The sequence below is a fragment of the Colletotrichum spaethianum genome (assembly GCF_022836535.1).
Source record: "Colletotrichum spaethianum MAFF 239500 DNA, contig01, whole genome shotgun sequence".
In the NCBI taxonomy this organism is placed as follows: domain Eukaryota; kingdom Fungi; phylum Ascomycota; class Sordariomycetes; order Glomerellales; family Glomerellaceae; genus Colletotrichum; species Colletotrichum spaethianum.
Genome location: NW_026054771.1, coordinates 2166955 through 2182783, shown reverse-complemented (window position 1 = coordinate 2182783; position 15829 = coordinate 2166955). Strand labels below are relative to the sequence as shown.

General features: G+C 56.3%; 2 protein-coding genes across 2 annotated transcripts; both read right to left on the bottom strand.

Moving 5' to 3' along the window:
• Window positions 1-3201: 3201 nt before the first annotated feature.
• Window positions 3202-7652, bottom strand: ColSpa_00593 (pyruvate decarboxylase; the record flags this gene model as incomplete). Its single annotated transcript, XM_049266805.1, has 6 exons — window positions 3202-3309; window positions 3435-4730; window positions 4932-6680; window positions 6752-6813; window positions 6879-6998; window positions 7526-7652. The coding sequence occupies 6 exons, from the start codon at window positions 7650-7652 to the stop codon at window positions 3202-3204; spliced, it is 3462 nt and encodes a 1153-aa protein (XP_049122762.1).
• A 5854-nt stretch (window positions 7653-13506) lies between these two features.
• On the bottom strand, window positions 13507-13918 carry ColSpa_00592 (mitochondrial pyruvate carrier 1; the record flags this gene model as incomplete). The annotated part of the gene is made up of 2 exons (XM_049266804.1): window positions 13507-13780; window positions 13893-13918. The coding sequence occupies 2 exons, from the start codon at window positions 13916-13918 to the stop codon at window positions 13507-13509; spliced, it is 300 nt and encodes a 99-aa protein (XP_049122761.1).
• Between the last annotated feature and the right edge of the window lie 1911 nt (window positions 13919-15829).

Genomic DNA, 15829 nt, shown 5'->3' with positions numbered 1-15829 from the left:
GCGCCCAATAGGTTGGTGACCCGGTCAGTCCACACAGCTTCTGGAAGACTACGGAGGTATCAAAACACGTTTCCCGTGACACACTCGAGCCTACCCGTCGTCATCTGCCCACTTTCCACTCTCCGATACTCTACCTCGTCCGGAGGGAAGCGATGATGATGTTCTCTCTGACGTGTTGCAATACTTTGGGACATGTGATACTTACTTCGAGAACATCCAAACTGGAGGCTAAGGAGCTCTCAACAGTTTGCTTAGCTTTCGATTCCTTCCAAGACCGCCTCTCGGGGTGCTAGTCGGGCGGCTCTACACCGCTCCTCCTCAAACCCCGTCCCAACGCATGTTTCGCCGTACCCATCCGGGCCTGGACTCTTGAGTCTCCGTAAGGTGCTACCTAGGTATGTTAGGGATGTGACGAGATGTCCAATAAAGCGTCCTTCGCAACATCCAAAGGCCATGCGTGCTTTGGAATAATATAGTTGGAGAGCAACCGCCCGACGGAAGATTCCTTTGGGACTCCCTGATTAACTGTTGGACAAATCTCGGAGCATCGTCAAACCACAGAGTGACCGCCAACTGTCTCCCCTCACCTTCAAAATCCTCCAACACCTGGCAGCTGCAGCCCACTGCAGGTTCAAGTGCGGGATGGTGGGGTAAATCCAGTCCCCTGTCAGCTTCAACTTCACGATGAAGCTCTCAGCTGCTGCCGCCAGACAGCGAGTGACAAATGACCGATAAGCCACTCCACCTCGAGCCACAGTTGCAGATGTGGCTGATGCTGTCTGCTTTCTCAACACACACCTACCTTACCTTGGATCCACCCCCAGCTCTTCCCACTCCGGCCTGAGGCACCCCTACATCCAGCCTCGCTCGTCAACCTCGCGCAGCAACACGCAGCTCGGGTTGCCTGAAGCTTAGATCTCAAGGCTCCAGATTCCCCGATTCCAAACCACGTCCCGCCATCGTCATCCACCAACAAAGCTTCCCGACGACAAGACAACCTCCCACGAACCTGCACCTCACCACGAATTCTTCCATCGCCGGCCGTATTACGCCGTCTCTTCCAGAACACAAGCCGAATTCCCACATACCCCAAGCTCCCTCTAATTCACAATGGTAAGCTTTCCCTTGCCAGTACCCGGGGGCACCACTACCACCAGCACCACCAGCTCCAGTGACCGGGGTTCTTGGAAGCTATCGCCGCACCCATTACACGTCCTCTGGAGACCACAACAATTGCTAATGTGTTTGTCTTTCGCACCGGATAGACGTCGATAGGCACGGGTTACGACCTGAGCAACTCCATCTTCTCCCCCGACGGCCGCAACTTCCAGGTCGAGTACGCCGTCAAGGCCGTTGAGAATGGTGGCACATCTATCGGCATCCGCTGCAAGGAGGGTGTCGTCCTCGCTGTCGAAAAGGTCATCACCTCGAAGCTATGGAAGCCCAACGCCAACAAGCGCATCGCCACCATTGACAGACATCTCGGTGCTGTAAGTCGGCCCCTCACCCTGCCTTCCCCCCTCTCGCAGTCTAGACACATGCCCCCTCCCTCGCTCCCACATGTCTCTAGGCTTGTGTGCAAGCAGCTCAACTCCCATGCCCATCACTACAACATGTCTGTCTTGTTTCCGGCCACTCAACTCACACAAAAAAGGTCTACTCAGGCATGATCCCCGACGGCCGCCACTTCGTCGACCGCGCCCGCGAAGAAGCCCGCGGCTGGCGCGAGACCTTCAAGACCCCCATCTCCACCGCCGACCTTGCAGCCCGTATGGGCGGCTACCTTCAAGCCTACACCCTCTACTCCTCCGTTCGTCCCTTTGGCATCACCGCCATTGTCGGCGGCTTCGACCCCTCAACCGAGTCCCCAGTCGACGGCGAGGTCGGCTCCGGCCCCAAGGTCGGCGCCGGCGGCAAGGACACCTCCAAGAAGCACGGCGGCCCCTTCCTCTACATGATTGAGCCCTCGGGCTCCTACTGGGGCTACTACGGTGCCGCCACCGGCAAGGGCCGCCAAGCCGCCAAGGCCGAGCTCGAGAAGCTCGACCTCGCCGAGGGCGGGCTCACCCTCAAGGACGCCGTCAAGGAGGCTGCCCGCATCATCTACGTCGCCCACGACGACAACAAGGACAAGGAGTTTGAGCTCGAGATGAGCTGGATCAGCGATATCGACGGCCCCACCAAGGGCCGCCACGAGGAGGTGCCCAAGGACCTGCGCGAGGAGGCGGAGCGGTTAGCCAAGAAGGCGCTCGAGGGCGATGACGATGATGACGAGGACAAGAAGGACGATGAGAAGATGGAGGAGTAGATCCTCTGATGACTGACTGAGGATCGGGAGCGCGGTCGGGTTGCTATTAGTAGCAGCGGAGGCATTATGACAGAGAGACGAATCAAAAGATAAAAAAAGATCTGTCAAACACACGACGGGGCTCTGCTGCCAACGGGGTGGTATCTTTACGGCCTCTTTTGTGTACTTGTAAAAACAGCATGATGAGGGCTATGGCGGCGGGATCATAGACTAAATCAGACCTGGTTTGGGCACGCCAGTTCCGTGGTTCGCGTGTCACTATTGTGCCTGCAAACCTATGCAACACCTATGCTGAATCCATGAAATAGTAAGACAGCATATGACGGACGCAATGAGCCTGGTGGGCTCCACCGATCAAAGTGAGGCACAGAATAGATGGCGGCTGGCGGCCGAATAGAGCGGGGGAACTTCCGCCAACGTCCGAGACGGCACGCTCAGCAAGGGGCTCCGATGAGACGGAGCACCTGGGGATGGGTTCGCGACCGCTTCACAGAGACGGGGCATACCCTCGTTACTTGGTTCGCCCACACGCTCCTGCTCTCATTTCCTCGTGCCGCCCCCCTGCCATCGTTCTGGTATCCACAAGGGCGAGGAGAGACGGGGTTGGGCCGGCAGGACTAGATGGGCGGGAGGCATACGGGCTGGCTTTGTGAGAGTAGCACGACGTCATAGACGCAACAAATCACGAGTCCTCCCAGACGGAAGGCATTAGACGGAAAGACACATGTCGGATGACAATAACCAAGACGTGTTTTGTTCTTAAGTCCGTTAATTCATCTCATCAAACTACCAGATGACCCATTCATCCCGTCCTATGGTTTTCTCGCTAAATATTTGGAATCATAAAAAAAGAAATCCCAGAAGTTGTCACGCCGTCACAAGATACCGTTTCTCTAACCCTTGACAATTCTGCAAACCAAGTCGGAGCCGTCGACCGAGTCGCCCTCCTTGACCTGGAGGGTCGACACCTTTCCGTTGTGCGGCGCAGAGATGACCATTTCCTGGAGAGATTGAATTAGTAAATGCAAGACAATGAAAGAGGTGAGAGATGGGTTGAGAGACGGGGTTCATGAAGGAGACGAGTAGCAGGACGGGATACGGGACAAAACAAGGGGCGGAAACTTACCATCTTCATGGCACTGAGAACAGCGATCGGGTCGCCCTTCTTGACCTCGGTGCCCTCCTTGACACGGAGTTCAACCAACACACCAGCCATGGGCGCACCAACCTGGCTCGAGTCGGTAGGGTCGGCCTTAGGCCGGCTGACGTTCTCGACGGAGGCCTTGTTGTCATCAACGGTGACCTGGCGGACCTCACCGTTCATCTCGTAGAACACCTCACGCTGGCCGGTGTTCTCGCTGAGGGGACCGATGGCCAGGAGCTTGAGGATGAGGACCTTGCCCTTCTCGAGCTCGACGTGGAACTCCTCACCAATCTCGGGACGAGACAGGAAGTACTTTGTGGGAAGAACGGAGAGATCACCGTACTTCAGGATGAACTTCTTGTAGTCCTCGAAGACCTTGGGGTACATGACGTACGCAGCGATGTCGCACTCGGTGACGGGACCACCAAACTTCTTGTGCAGCTCGCGCTTGACCTTGTTGAAGTCGACGGGCTCAAGGAAGAGACCAGGGCGCTTGTCCAGCTTTCTGCGGCCACGGAGGGCGTCAGAGCGGAGAGGTTCAGGGAAACCGCCGTACGGCTGGCCCATCAGACCCTCAAGGAACTCCAGCACGGAGCCGGGGAAGTCAAGCTCGCTAGCGCGGGCCTTGACGTCCTCAGCCGTGAGCTTGTTGGAAACCATGAACTGGGCAAGGTCACCGACGACCTTGGAGGTAGGCGTAACCTTGACAATGTCACCAAGGAGATCGTTGGCGTGCTCATAGGCCTTCTTGGTCTCGGCCCACTGGGTGCCCAGGCCAAGCTGGGAAGCCTGGAACATCATGTTGGTGAGCTGACCACCGGGAATCTCGTGCTCGTACACCTCGGGATCAGGACCGGCAAGGTGTGCCTCGAAGGGAGAGTAGAGCAGACGCAGCTGGGACCAGTAAGAGTCCAGAGCGCGGACGTGGGCCGGGTTCAGGCCAGTGTCGTTATCGCTGCCCTCGAGTGAGGCAATGATGGCGTTGATACTGGGCTGGGATGTCATGCCCGACAAGCTGTCAGTGGCAGCATCGACCGCGTCGGCGCCGGCCTTGGCGCAAGCGACCATGGAGGCCACACCCGTACCCGCGGAGTCGTGGGTATGGACGTGGATGGGGAGGTCGGGGTACTTCTTGCGGATGGATCCAATTAGAAGCTCAGCTGCGTGTGGCTTGAGAACTCCAGCCATGTCCTTGATACCAAGCACGTGGATGTCAAGAGCCACAAGCTTGTCAACAAGGTCGAGGTAGTACTGGAGGTTGTATTTCTTCTTGGGGTTCTAATTAGGTGTTAGTGTGAATGCTCAACTGCAAGGCAGCATAGTAAACATCAATAGCAGAAAGAAAAGCGCTGATCCGAAAAGGGGGCAGAAAACTCCATAGTAGTGATGGAAGTCCATTGGACTCGCCCATAGCAATGATGTAGCCCGATAACAGTGATGCAACTCCATAGTAGTGAGAGATGAAAAGTTAAGACTTACTAGCATGTCGCCGGAGTAACACACGGTTCCTTCTACAACACCGCCGGCCTTGTGAACGGCCTTAATGCCGACCTCGAGTTGGTCAATATCGTTGAGGGCATCGAAAACGCGGAAGATATCGACACCATTCTTCTTGGCCTGCTCGACAAAGTGGTCGATGGCGTTGTCGGGAAGGGACGAGTACGCCACACCGTTGGCGCCACGCAGGAGCATCTGGAAGGGGATGTTGGGCACCGCCTTCCTCATGCGGCGCAGACGGTCCCAGGGGTCCTCGTAGAGGAAGCGGTAGGCAACGTCAAAGGTCGCGCCTCCCCAGCACTCCAGACTGTACAGGTTGTGCAGACCGTGGCTGGTCTCCTTGGCAATGTTGAGCAGGTCGACGGTGCGCACACGGGTGGCCAGGAGAGACTGGTGGGCATCACGCCAGGTCGTGTCCATGAGCAGTGTACCCTTGTAGTCGCGGACGGCCTTGGCGAAGGCCTTGGGGCCCTGCTCGATAATGATCTGCCTCCAGCCCTTCGTGCACGTCTGGTTGACGTCGAGCTTGGAGCCGTCGTCGTTAAGCAGCTCGGGGAGGATGATGTCGCCCTTGAACTTGGGCTCGCCGATCTGGCCCTTGATGCTGCTGCCGTTGACGGCAACGTCACCGAGGTAGGCAAGAAGCTTCTGCGCACGATTCTGGCTGCCGATGAGGTCGAACAGCTGAGGAGTGTCGTCGATGAAGGTGGTCCAGCAGTTGCCGTCGATGAACGTGGGGTGGGTGAGCAGGGAGGCGAGGAAGGGAATGTTGGTCTTGACGCCGCGGATGCGGAACTCGACGAGAGCACGGAGAACCTTTCTCCGGGCAATCTCGTACGTTGAGCCGTGGCAGGTACACTTTACAAGCATTGAATCATAGTAAGGCGTGATTACGGCACCAGCGAAGCCGTTGCCACCATCGAGACGGACACCGTTACCGCCGGCGGAGCGGTAGACCTCGATCTTGCCCGTATCAGGCTGGAAGCCCTTGGAGGGGTCTTCCGTGGTGATTCTGCACTGGATGGCGAACCCTCTGGTGGAGATGCGGTCCTGCGTCAGGCCGAGCTGCTGCAGGGTGGCGCCGGCAGCGATCTGGATCTGGGCCGCGACGATGTCGATACCCGTGATCTCTTCGGTGATGGTGTGCTCGACCTGGATACGGGGGTTGATCTCGATGAAGTAGTATCTGTTTTGCTGGTCGACGAGGAACTCGGCGGTACCGGCGTTGCGGTAGTTGACCGACTTGGCCAGCCTGACGGCGTCGTTGAGGATGGCATCGCGGACATCGGAGGGAAGGTCCTTTGCGGGGGCGATCTCGACGACCTTCTGGTGACGACGCTGGACGGAGCAGTCACGCTCGTACAGGTGGACAATGTTGCCGTGGTTGTCACCGAGGAGCTGCACCTCAATGTGCTTGGGCTTGTCGAGGAATCTCTCGACGAAGACGGTTCCGTTGCCAAAGGCAGACTTGGCCTCGGAGGTGGCTCTCTCGAAGGACTCCTTCAGGCTCTCCTGGTCGCGAACGACACGCATGCCACGACCACCACCGCCGTAGGCAGCCTTGATGATGATGGGGAAACCATATTGGTCGGTGAAGCCCTTGACCTCCTCAAAGGTGGCGACGGCGCCTTCGGTACCGGGGACGACGGGGACATTGGCAGCGATGGCGAGCTTTCGGGCAGACACCTTGTCACCGAGCGAGTCAATGACATCGGCAGAGGGACCGACGAACTAGAGAGGCGCATACCGAGTCAGTGGTGTCGTCAGATTTTAGGGGGGGTTTTCTGCGGGATGTGACTTACGATCAGGCCGGCCTTCTCGACGTTGCGAGCGAACTCGGCGTTTTCTGAGAGGAATCCATAACCTTTTGGCGGTGTGTTAGTGGCTGGACTTAGAGCGTCATCTTGAGACTAGACGCAATATCCTTACCAGGATGGATCATTTGCGCGCCGTGCTCGACGGCAATCTTGATGATCTCGTCTCCAGCGAGATAAGCACCGACCGGGGTGTACTGGCCGCGCTTGCCAATGACGTATGCCTCGTCGGCCTCTGCGGAACACTGGTCAGAGAAGGACAGAGGGGGGAGAGGAGCTGCAATGCGGGCTTACTCTGTCTGTGCATGGAGAGACGGTCCTCATAACTGCGAGGGTCAGCATGCGAAACTTGGGCTGGCGCCAGATGGTCTGGTTTACCTGAAGACTGCAATGGTGTGCAGCGAGAGCTCGTGGGCCTAAGGAGTGTCAGCGCTGGGCCTTTTCCTGCAACAACGGCAGAGCGCCAGGAAAGGAAGTGGGCCGACTTACTGTTCTGAAGATCTAGACGCATGATGAAAGTAAGCATCACTGTTTCTAAAGTATCACCCAGAGCGAGGACGAGTTTCGGGAACATACACGAATGGCTAGATGGTGGTTAGCTTGTCGTAGGTCAGGAGTTCGGCTAAATGGAAGCACTTACGGATTTCACCACGGTTGGCAACTGTAGGCATGGAAAGGCACGACGTTAGCGTAGTCCTTTGCGAAGACGGTACGAGAAGCTGCGGAAGCCTCCAACAGCCCGAGAAGACGGTTCGCACTCACCCAGAATCTTCTTCAGGTGCATGATGCTCGAGTTGGCGCGGATGTGGTGGATGGTCTGGGGGTCCTTCTGGACCTCCTCGTCGCCCTCCTCGAAGACATCGTTGAAAGTGACGGCCGTTTGGGCCATGTTGGGCAGCTGTGAATGCGAGGGTTTGGGGGGAGAAGAAGAAAGTCGGCGGGAACCGAGAGAGTTCAGAGCTTCAGCAGTCCGTACTATTTGTATGGACCGAGGAGCAGCAGGAGAAAGCTGTTGAGGTCTCAGCTGCAAGACAATTGCGTCGGCTGTTCGGTTGGCGGGGTTGGTTCAGTGGTTTGGGACTGATTTGGTTTGGGACTGGTCTGGCTTGGTGGGGTTTTACGGGTATCTCCCAGGTTGCTTAAATCCCAAGCTTTACGTCGGTCTGGTCCAGGGCCGATTCGGAGGTACCGCTGGGTTTGGACTTTGCTGCCGCCTGTCTTTCAAGTTGCCGATCAGGCGCAGGAAGAGATGCTACGGCGCGGATACAAGGGCCAGGGGGGGGGGGGGGGGGGGGGGGGGGGGGGGGGGGGGGGGGGGGGGGGGCTGATATAAGCCGAAGGCCGAAGTAAGAAGCGCGCCGGTTGTTGTACGAGCCGACGGTGATTCGATTTGACACGGGACAAGTACTGTGGCTAGCTAGCTGCCCTGCCGGGGAGAGGAGCTTTCTGCTTCGATGACAGGCGAGCACAGCTCTTCTCTATTACACCCGTCCGACCGAGAGAGGAAGGGAAGTGGATGCCGGTGGTGGGGATGAGGGGGGGTATGACGGCGGTGGATGCGAATAGCTTGAGTGGTAATTGGTATCTGGGGGAGCACAAACAACGAAGCAGTAGCAAAGCAGCTGACAGCAACGAGGGGCAGACAAAGATGGGAGGACAGAAGACGAGCAGAGGAAAAGAGCAGAAGAGGAGGGACAGGAAGGGCTCCAAGGTCGAGGGATGAGGGGATTTATGTTATTTGGGAGCACCGGTCAGGGCCAAAGGTAAAATGGGTTAGCTACCACCGTCTTTTTTTTTGCAACTCGTCTCGCGCTTGGCTCTCGGTGGTAACAGTCACAGTCATGACAGGGCATGGGATTCTTCATCTGAGTATCCGTACAGTAGCTGCTTGATGGTTGTAGGCACACCCCGGACCATACCAGGAAGACTGGACAGAAACCAGGCCAGATCCATCCATCCACGTCCATCATCCACCCTTGCAGTGACAGTTCAGACCAAAGCCTCCAGAGTTGGTGCTGCAAAGAGGGACACGACAAGAAACCGACCTCTTTGCGGGACATGTGCTGTAACTGACGAGACTGGCGACCCCTCGTCATCCTGAACCTTGTCTCCAGCTTGCTAGCGCTAAAGTAAGGCATGTCGCCAGGGCCTACATGTACCCAGGTACTTGGGCGGCAAGGTGAGAGATGCAGCGAGCTGTGCTCCGCGGGCTGCTGGGACGGTGCAGCTTTGGTAGGTTTGGCAGAGTGAAGCCAGATGAGGGTGGGAGGATGGAGGGGGGAGAGGGGAGGAAGGGGAGGGGTGAATGACAAGGGCGGAACTGATACCGAGGTACAAGGTACATTCATCCTCCTCTGGCTCCTCCCCTGTTTGGGAGCTGTCCTGGGCGGGCTGGGATGGGAGCTTAGGCCACCCTGCGATTGAAGCTGCTGCACCACTCAAACACGCCGCTTTGTCGCGGCAACAGAGGGAAAGTACTGAGAGAGAGGAAGAAAGAAAAAAAAGGGCGTTCCAGTCCCTCTCGTTCTCGTCTTTTGCTCCCCGAGGAGTCAAGATTTGTCGATCCAACATCCATCACCAGCCAATGTGTAACGGAATGTCTCGCCGGCATTCGGCTTTTGATGCTCCCCTCCCATGTCTCCATGTCTCTCAAGTCTCTCAAGTCTCCCACATGACCGACGACAGGAGGCATGGGCACGGCTGATCACACACTTGTCACTGCCAATCTGCCGTTGCTGCAGTCCACCGCCTTATTGCCGGTCTTGGCATCAAGATACTGCACTGCAAACCATACGCACAATACTCTCCGTCGACAGTCATCCCCAAGGGGCCAAAGAACTGCTACCCAACAACAAACACAGTGAGGTAGGTGTATGGATGTTTGAGCATCCATACCCTAGTCAAGGGTCAAGGTACAACAACAAGACTCGAAGCGGTATCCGTCTCCTTAGCCCAAGGTGTTGTAGCGTCCATGTGAATCCATCGACAACAACCCGAGATGCTGATACCTCTTGGCCTTGCAATGCCCCGAGAAAGAAACCAGAGAGAGGCCGAGCCTGGGAGGCTGGCGACGCGAGACTGGGGGCCCCGAGAATAGGAATAGCAGCAGAGCCCCCCCACCGCCCCTCTTTGACCGAGATCTGTTTCCACGCGCCGCCATACATACACATACATACGTACCTCCGTCCCCGTCTTTTGCTGGGTGACGGGATGGGGGTCTTCAGCGCGCCGGGGGCGGCGGAACGCCTTGACCGCGGCCCTCCTGAGACAGATGGTGAGAATGCCCAGAGATCTGCCATCAACAGAAACAAAGCCCTCAAGGTTCCCAAAGAAACACTGTTATCTTTAGACATCATCATCAAACATCAACAACACCGCAATGCCACCAAAAAAGACCCCACGGAGACGGGGGGCAATGAGACATGGCGCTTGTTCATCCCACTCGCCGCCGCTGGGTGCTGCGTCCCCCCTCCAAAACGCTGGACAAAACAAGTGAGGAATAATTCTAAAATAAAAGAAAAAGAAGTTTTGGCGGGGTCGCAAAACGCCGCTAGCCTGCAAGGAATTGACCAACCAGAGCCTGCCGATACACAACAGCTTTCCTCCAGTTGACTAACGGTTTCTCAAACGAACAACTCCAGGATGGGACACCGGGATTGGTGGCATTTGGCGGGATATTATCAGCTGTCAGTGCCAGTCTCTCGGTAGGTAGGCAAGCTGAGCAACAGACAGCATGACGAGTCGGTGGGAACAGTTCAAGGGTCCAGAGAAAGGAAGCCGTTAACCATCTGCAAACCCTCGTTGCGAGGCGAGACGGCGCCGTGCTGATACCCAGTGCCTGACTTGCAAACCCAACTGGCAAGACACGCTGAGCACCTCAGGCCATTGTCTCTTTCGCTTTCCTCTGTCCTTGCAAAATGATGGCGCCTGTCACAAGGCAAGGTTGTACCGGAAGCGCCTAGTGGCAGGCCGGCCGTAATTATTGCACAGTAGCTCATCTGCACTTCTTGGGCCTTGGATGTGTTGCAGAAACTCCCCCAATCCCGATAAAGTTGCCATGCACTCGGCAAACCTCGCGATCCCACGAGCACTTCACGGCTTCAGGTCGTCCCAAAGAAGGCTGTATGGGAGCGTCCCGGGCCACCGCCACTGCCGAAGCCGAGGATAAAGACGGCTTTGCCGTCGCCAGCCCGTGTTGATTCGGACGTCCGCCTCGCCATTTTCCAGCCGGGCCACCTCTGCCTTCGGGACAACTCGACGCGATATCAGCCAGTCTGGACAGTTCCTCACCTGACCCGTCCCTGACCTTTCTCGCCCCGCGGTCCAGTCCATGGCAGAATGCGGGGTGACTTTCACAGGGTTCAACCTATCGTCTTAGTTTCCCCTTTCTGGTGTTTCCAAAGCCTTAACTCACGAGGGTCGAAAGAGGGAGACGGGAAATCCCATCGTGAACCTCGGTCTTCTGCACCGAGGGACATATTGCAGCGGCTTGCCGGCTACCTGCCCAGAGACTACATACAGATAGCACAACGACAGATGGACAGGCCTCCCCAACATTGGCCCGGCCTGGCCTAGCCACTCCAACCACCGAACAACAACCGCCCACACCTGGACCAGGCTGCTCGTGAAGTGGATGGACATCACCACAAGTGTGACAGCCATTAAGCCACATGGTGAAAGCGCACCGGCCCCCAGGCTTTCCAGCTTTCTCCATCATGAACAAAACCACGCATCCCCATATTACTCGAGCGTTATTTCCGGCCCACCGACCGAGGTCCCAGTTCCCAGAGCCAGCCGCGGTGGGTTGTTGGATGAGTGTCTACCTAGCCAGGCCGTGCTGGATCAAACTGGATTGGCATCAAAAAGGTTACGAGATTGGGCAAGCATAGAGAGATGCAACTGAATGCACCAACTTGCTGCAACTCGTTGCATCAGCCATTTGAGTCTTGAGTCGTTACACCGCCAAGGTGCCATTCTGGATCTCACTTGCACTGCGCGTCCACGGGCGACTCGGCCATATTATCCTGCGCAACTTAGCCCGTACCCCTGGGTACAATCCAAGACTCTTGGCCCCCCATCTGGCATCGAAACTATTTCCTTCTCCGTTTCCTCTTTTTTTGCAGGTCACTACCAGATTGCGCCGGCATCCAGCCGCTGCTGGGAGTGGGAAAAAACAGAAAGGGGGAAACCCCCCATTACCATCACAACCAAACCCACCGCGATGATGACTCTCAATCCAGATCTGGATACTCCGATCCCGGCTCTCTCGGCATCTGCCTTCAGGCGCGTCGCAGTAAAGATTCCTGCGCAAAGCTACATGCGGTGTATCTCCAGCCCGCCAACGCAGCCATTCGGCCGGTGGTTGTCGATGATAATAAGAATTAGCGATGGCTTCATGACACAGGCTGACAGTGCGAGATTTATTTCACCAAGGTGCCCCCCTCCCCCCATCCTCGATCCGTGCCCTCTCTGGCAGGAAAGGGGGTCTGCCGCCTTGCGTGATCGGCCTCTGAATTCTGTGTGACTCTTTCTCTGGTCGTCGGGTATCACAGGTTATTAGAGGCATACGCCGCCTGCACCCCACGATTAATAACGCCGGGCTCCAGCACATGCGCGGTCCCAAAGAGCGAAGATGGATCTGCACTCGGCCGGCCGTCCGGCGAGATCTGCCCAAGTGCCAACGACGAGAGAGTGGGGGTCATGTCGGTGCTCTCGCAATCTCGGAGAAGGGCCACCCACACAGCCTTGGACCTCACGGCGGCCCATGACCTCCTCTTCATCGCCGGCTACCTAATGGCCAGACCCATTGCACATCCTTAGATACTGCCCACGGCATGGTCGACATGACATGAGACGACACGCTATCCTTTGACTCATCCAATTTAGCTCAACCTCCTGTCTCCGGCCCCGGCCCTTGAAACAAGGCGCGATTCGCCCGAAATAGGAAGGGCTCCGCTCCGCTCCGTCGGTGGTCGTCTGTCACTGAGAAGGGGGGGGGGGGGGGGCTATCCACTTGACGAACCTAAACACACTCGTGCTGAGATGTCTAGCGTTGCGCACGTAATAAAAAAAACAGAAGACAGGATAAACCTATCCTCAGACTCTCAGAGTTCGGATCAATGCCCCGGTACTGCTTGGCCCACCATGGGAGCACCACAACGACACTTGACGACAAATCCTCCGTGCCACTGCCACTGCTACTGCTACCCACCTTGCCCAATCCAGCCTATCCAGACCGCTTGACCCTCTTCAGGCTCTCACAGCCAAGAACATCACATTGACTTTTCACGATTCAGAGCTGCCACACTTGCCGGGTTCCAGAAACAGTTCGCTGTTCTATTATACGGCTTTGAGGGCCGCAATCAAGAGGCCCCCTCCCCGTCCTTGGAATGTTTCCCCCGGGGAAGCAGGGCCCCCGTTTCCGAAAAGCAACAAAACAACAATGCAAGGTGATGGTACAGAACCCGTCCGGCTACCGTTCCGCCGCGGCTGGGCATTGCCACGGTATGTATGCCATGCTACACCGTGTCGTCGACGGGCACTTCCTCCAGTCACGCCTTCATCACAGCCATGGGACTCGTAACAAGCTCTCGGCATCCTTGGTCACAGCCCACCAGGACCCTTGGAATACGTGCCGGCGGCGAGGGGACCGTCCCATCCCACGCCAGGCCACCACATGTCCGCCTTATATATGTCCCGCAATCACCAAGCTTCTTTCCCCTCCTTGGGTGGAAGAACCACACTTATTTGCCGATAGCCTGCTTGACCTTGGACTCAACCTTGGCCTCGATAGCATCGGCCTTCTTCTGGACGCCCTCAAAGGCCTCCTTGGTGGCGGAAGCCTCCTTGCCTCCCCAGTAGTTGTACTGCATGTAACGGTATCCCTGGGTGAGCTGGGCGCCCTCGTTGATGAAGTGGCAGAGGAAGAGGAGGTAGTTCTTGGGCTGGACGGCGAGGGAGTAGCGCATGAAGGTGGCCGAGTAGATGCAGAGAGCACCCGTCATCTGGCCGGAAATCCTGCAGGAAAAGGTTTGACGCATCAGTCATACTGTTCTTATCTCATTCCAAGCTCCACCACGGAGGACATTGGGGACATGGCGGCGGGAAGAGGGGGGGAGCATCGACGTACAGGTCGGGAGACTTTTGGGTGTCCATGACGGCGGCCAGAGGGATACCGAAGTTGGAGACGGGACCCCAGAAGTCTGCGGTGCGCGACAGAGGTTAGCTTAGCTATCATTTCGAGTCACTGTTGAAGCTATCACGAGAGGCCGGCACCGGAGCACCCCATCCGCAAACGCCGGCGGCACGGGGACGTTGAGCTGCGCTCTAGCTCCCGAACGGCAAACCCATGACGGAAAACTCGAAGCAATGCCCGTCTAGAGCTCTAGGAGACTCCGCGACGTTTGAAGGTAGCTTCATGTGAAAGCTCCCTCTCTCCAACGTATCGGATAATCCCCGCTAACTCCGGAACGCGGAGCGCGAATAGGGAAAAGAGAAAAAAAAACTTGAGAGGTAAGCGGCCGGGTACGTACGGGTAGAGCAGACATAGTCCGCCACAGGGTTGGACCTGATCTTTGCGTTGATTGCCTTGACAAGAGCAGCCATTTTGAATTGCGTTCGGAGGAGGTGGGCGGCGGGATGACGGGGTCAATTGGCAAAAAGGGCGGCGGGTTTGGGGGGGTGGGAGTTTGGTGATTTCGTATTTTGTTGAGAAAGAGCGACGAGAGAGAGGTTCGAAGGGGTGACCAAAGCTTTGCGGCGCGGCGCTCCGAAATTTCGCGGACGGACTCTCGCTGCTGGGCGCTGGGCCTGTGTGGTGCCTGCGGCGGACAGCAGAGGGAACCCGCTGCAGTGGGCGTGCGACGCCCGGGAATAACTGAGCGGGTCGCGGAAATGTGGCCAGGATTTGTGTGAAAAGGGAGGGTCGCGATTGGATGAGCCGCGGGTTGGCCTCGCGGCGCGCCGTTGAATCCATATCACGTGACCATGCTTGCTCGTCCGGCGTGTTCGGGCGACGCTTGGCTTGCAGCGATGAGGTGCTTCGAGAGGAGATAAACTTTGGGCAAGTGGTTGGGTCTCTTGTTTGGGCCTTATAAGCGGTTGTTTTGTTGGAAAAGCGGCATGATGCAGATGAGAGGACACAAGGGTAAGAGTGGCTGAGTTGGTTGAATCGGTTGAAAAAGACGGGCAAAAAAGACGGGCAAAAAAGACGGGCAAAAGAAGCATGTAAATATAGTACAAATTGTCCAACAACCGTGAGGAAGCATTTGCTGAATATTTGGTCTTGTTGTTCAACTCAACGTCTAAGCGAAGCTATTTCAAATTGCTTATGTTAGTGTTGGCACTGTATAAGTTCTATTATGGTCGCTGCTCTACCAAACTGTGCGCTTTCAATATGTCTTGTCGCCTATTCGTAGTCTTTTTGCATTTGGAACATCACATGGCTCTTATCCGTGTTAGCTTGTGGCCGTGGAACTGTAATATGAAAGGGTATCAAGGGCATGAACAAGGAACAAGCCAGCGATCACGAAGGAGAATGAGGCGAGTAACTTATACCGACACCAAGGCAATTCCTGGTGTCAAATGAAAGCTTTTACAGGGGGTTTGGTCAAGTCTAAAGATACATAACAATAGTATTGCAACAGCACCATGGTCTCTAATGCAAGTACTGACTGTCCTTCATTGGCCCTGCTAGCCCGGATGTAAGCCACATTGAGCCTGTCTAGCAATTGACTACCTAGTCTATGTCGTTGTTGCCGTCATCCTGAACCGTCGCCAATGTATTCACACTGATACTCAAGGGAAGCGAAAGATGAAGTTGGGATGAACGTACGAGTGTAAATGAATCTCGAGTAAGCTTAGGGAGGTTCATGAAATTGAGCTTTATGGCTTCTTCCTGGAGCCTCATGCAGAATAGGTGTTTTCTGGATACCGACCGTCAGTCCTACATTTGGCCACACGACAGAAACCATGTAGACTCTTTCCCTCATATCGGCGCCTTCTAGCTTCGATACTCCCTTCGTAGATCAGACAAGATGGCGTACAAGTTACTATCGCTGACTTTGA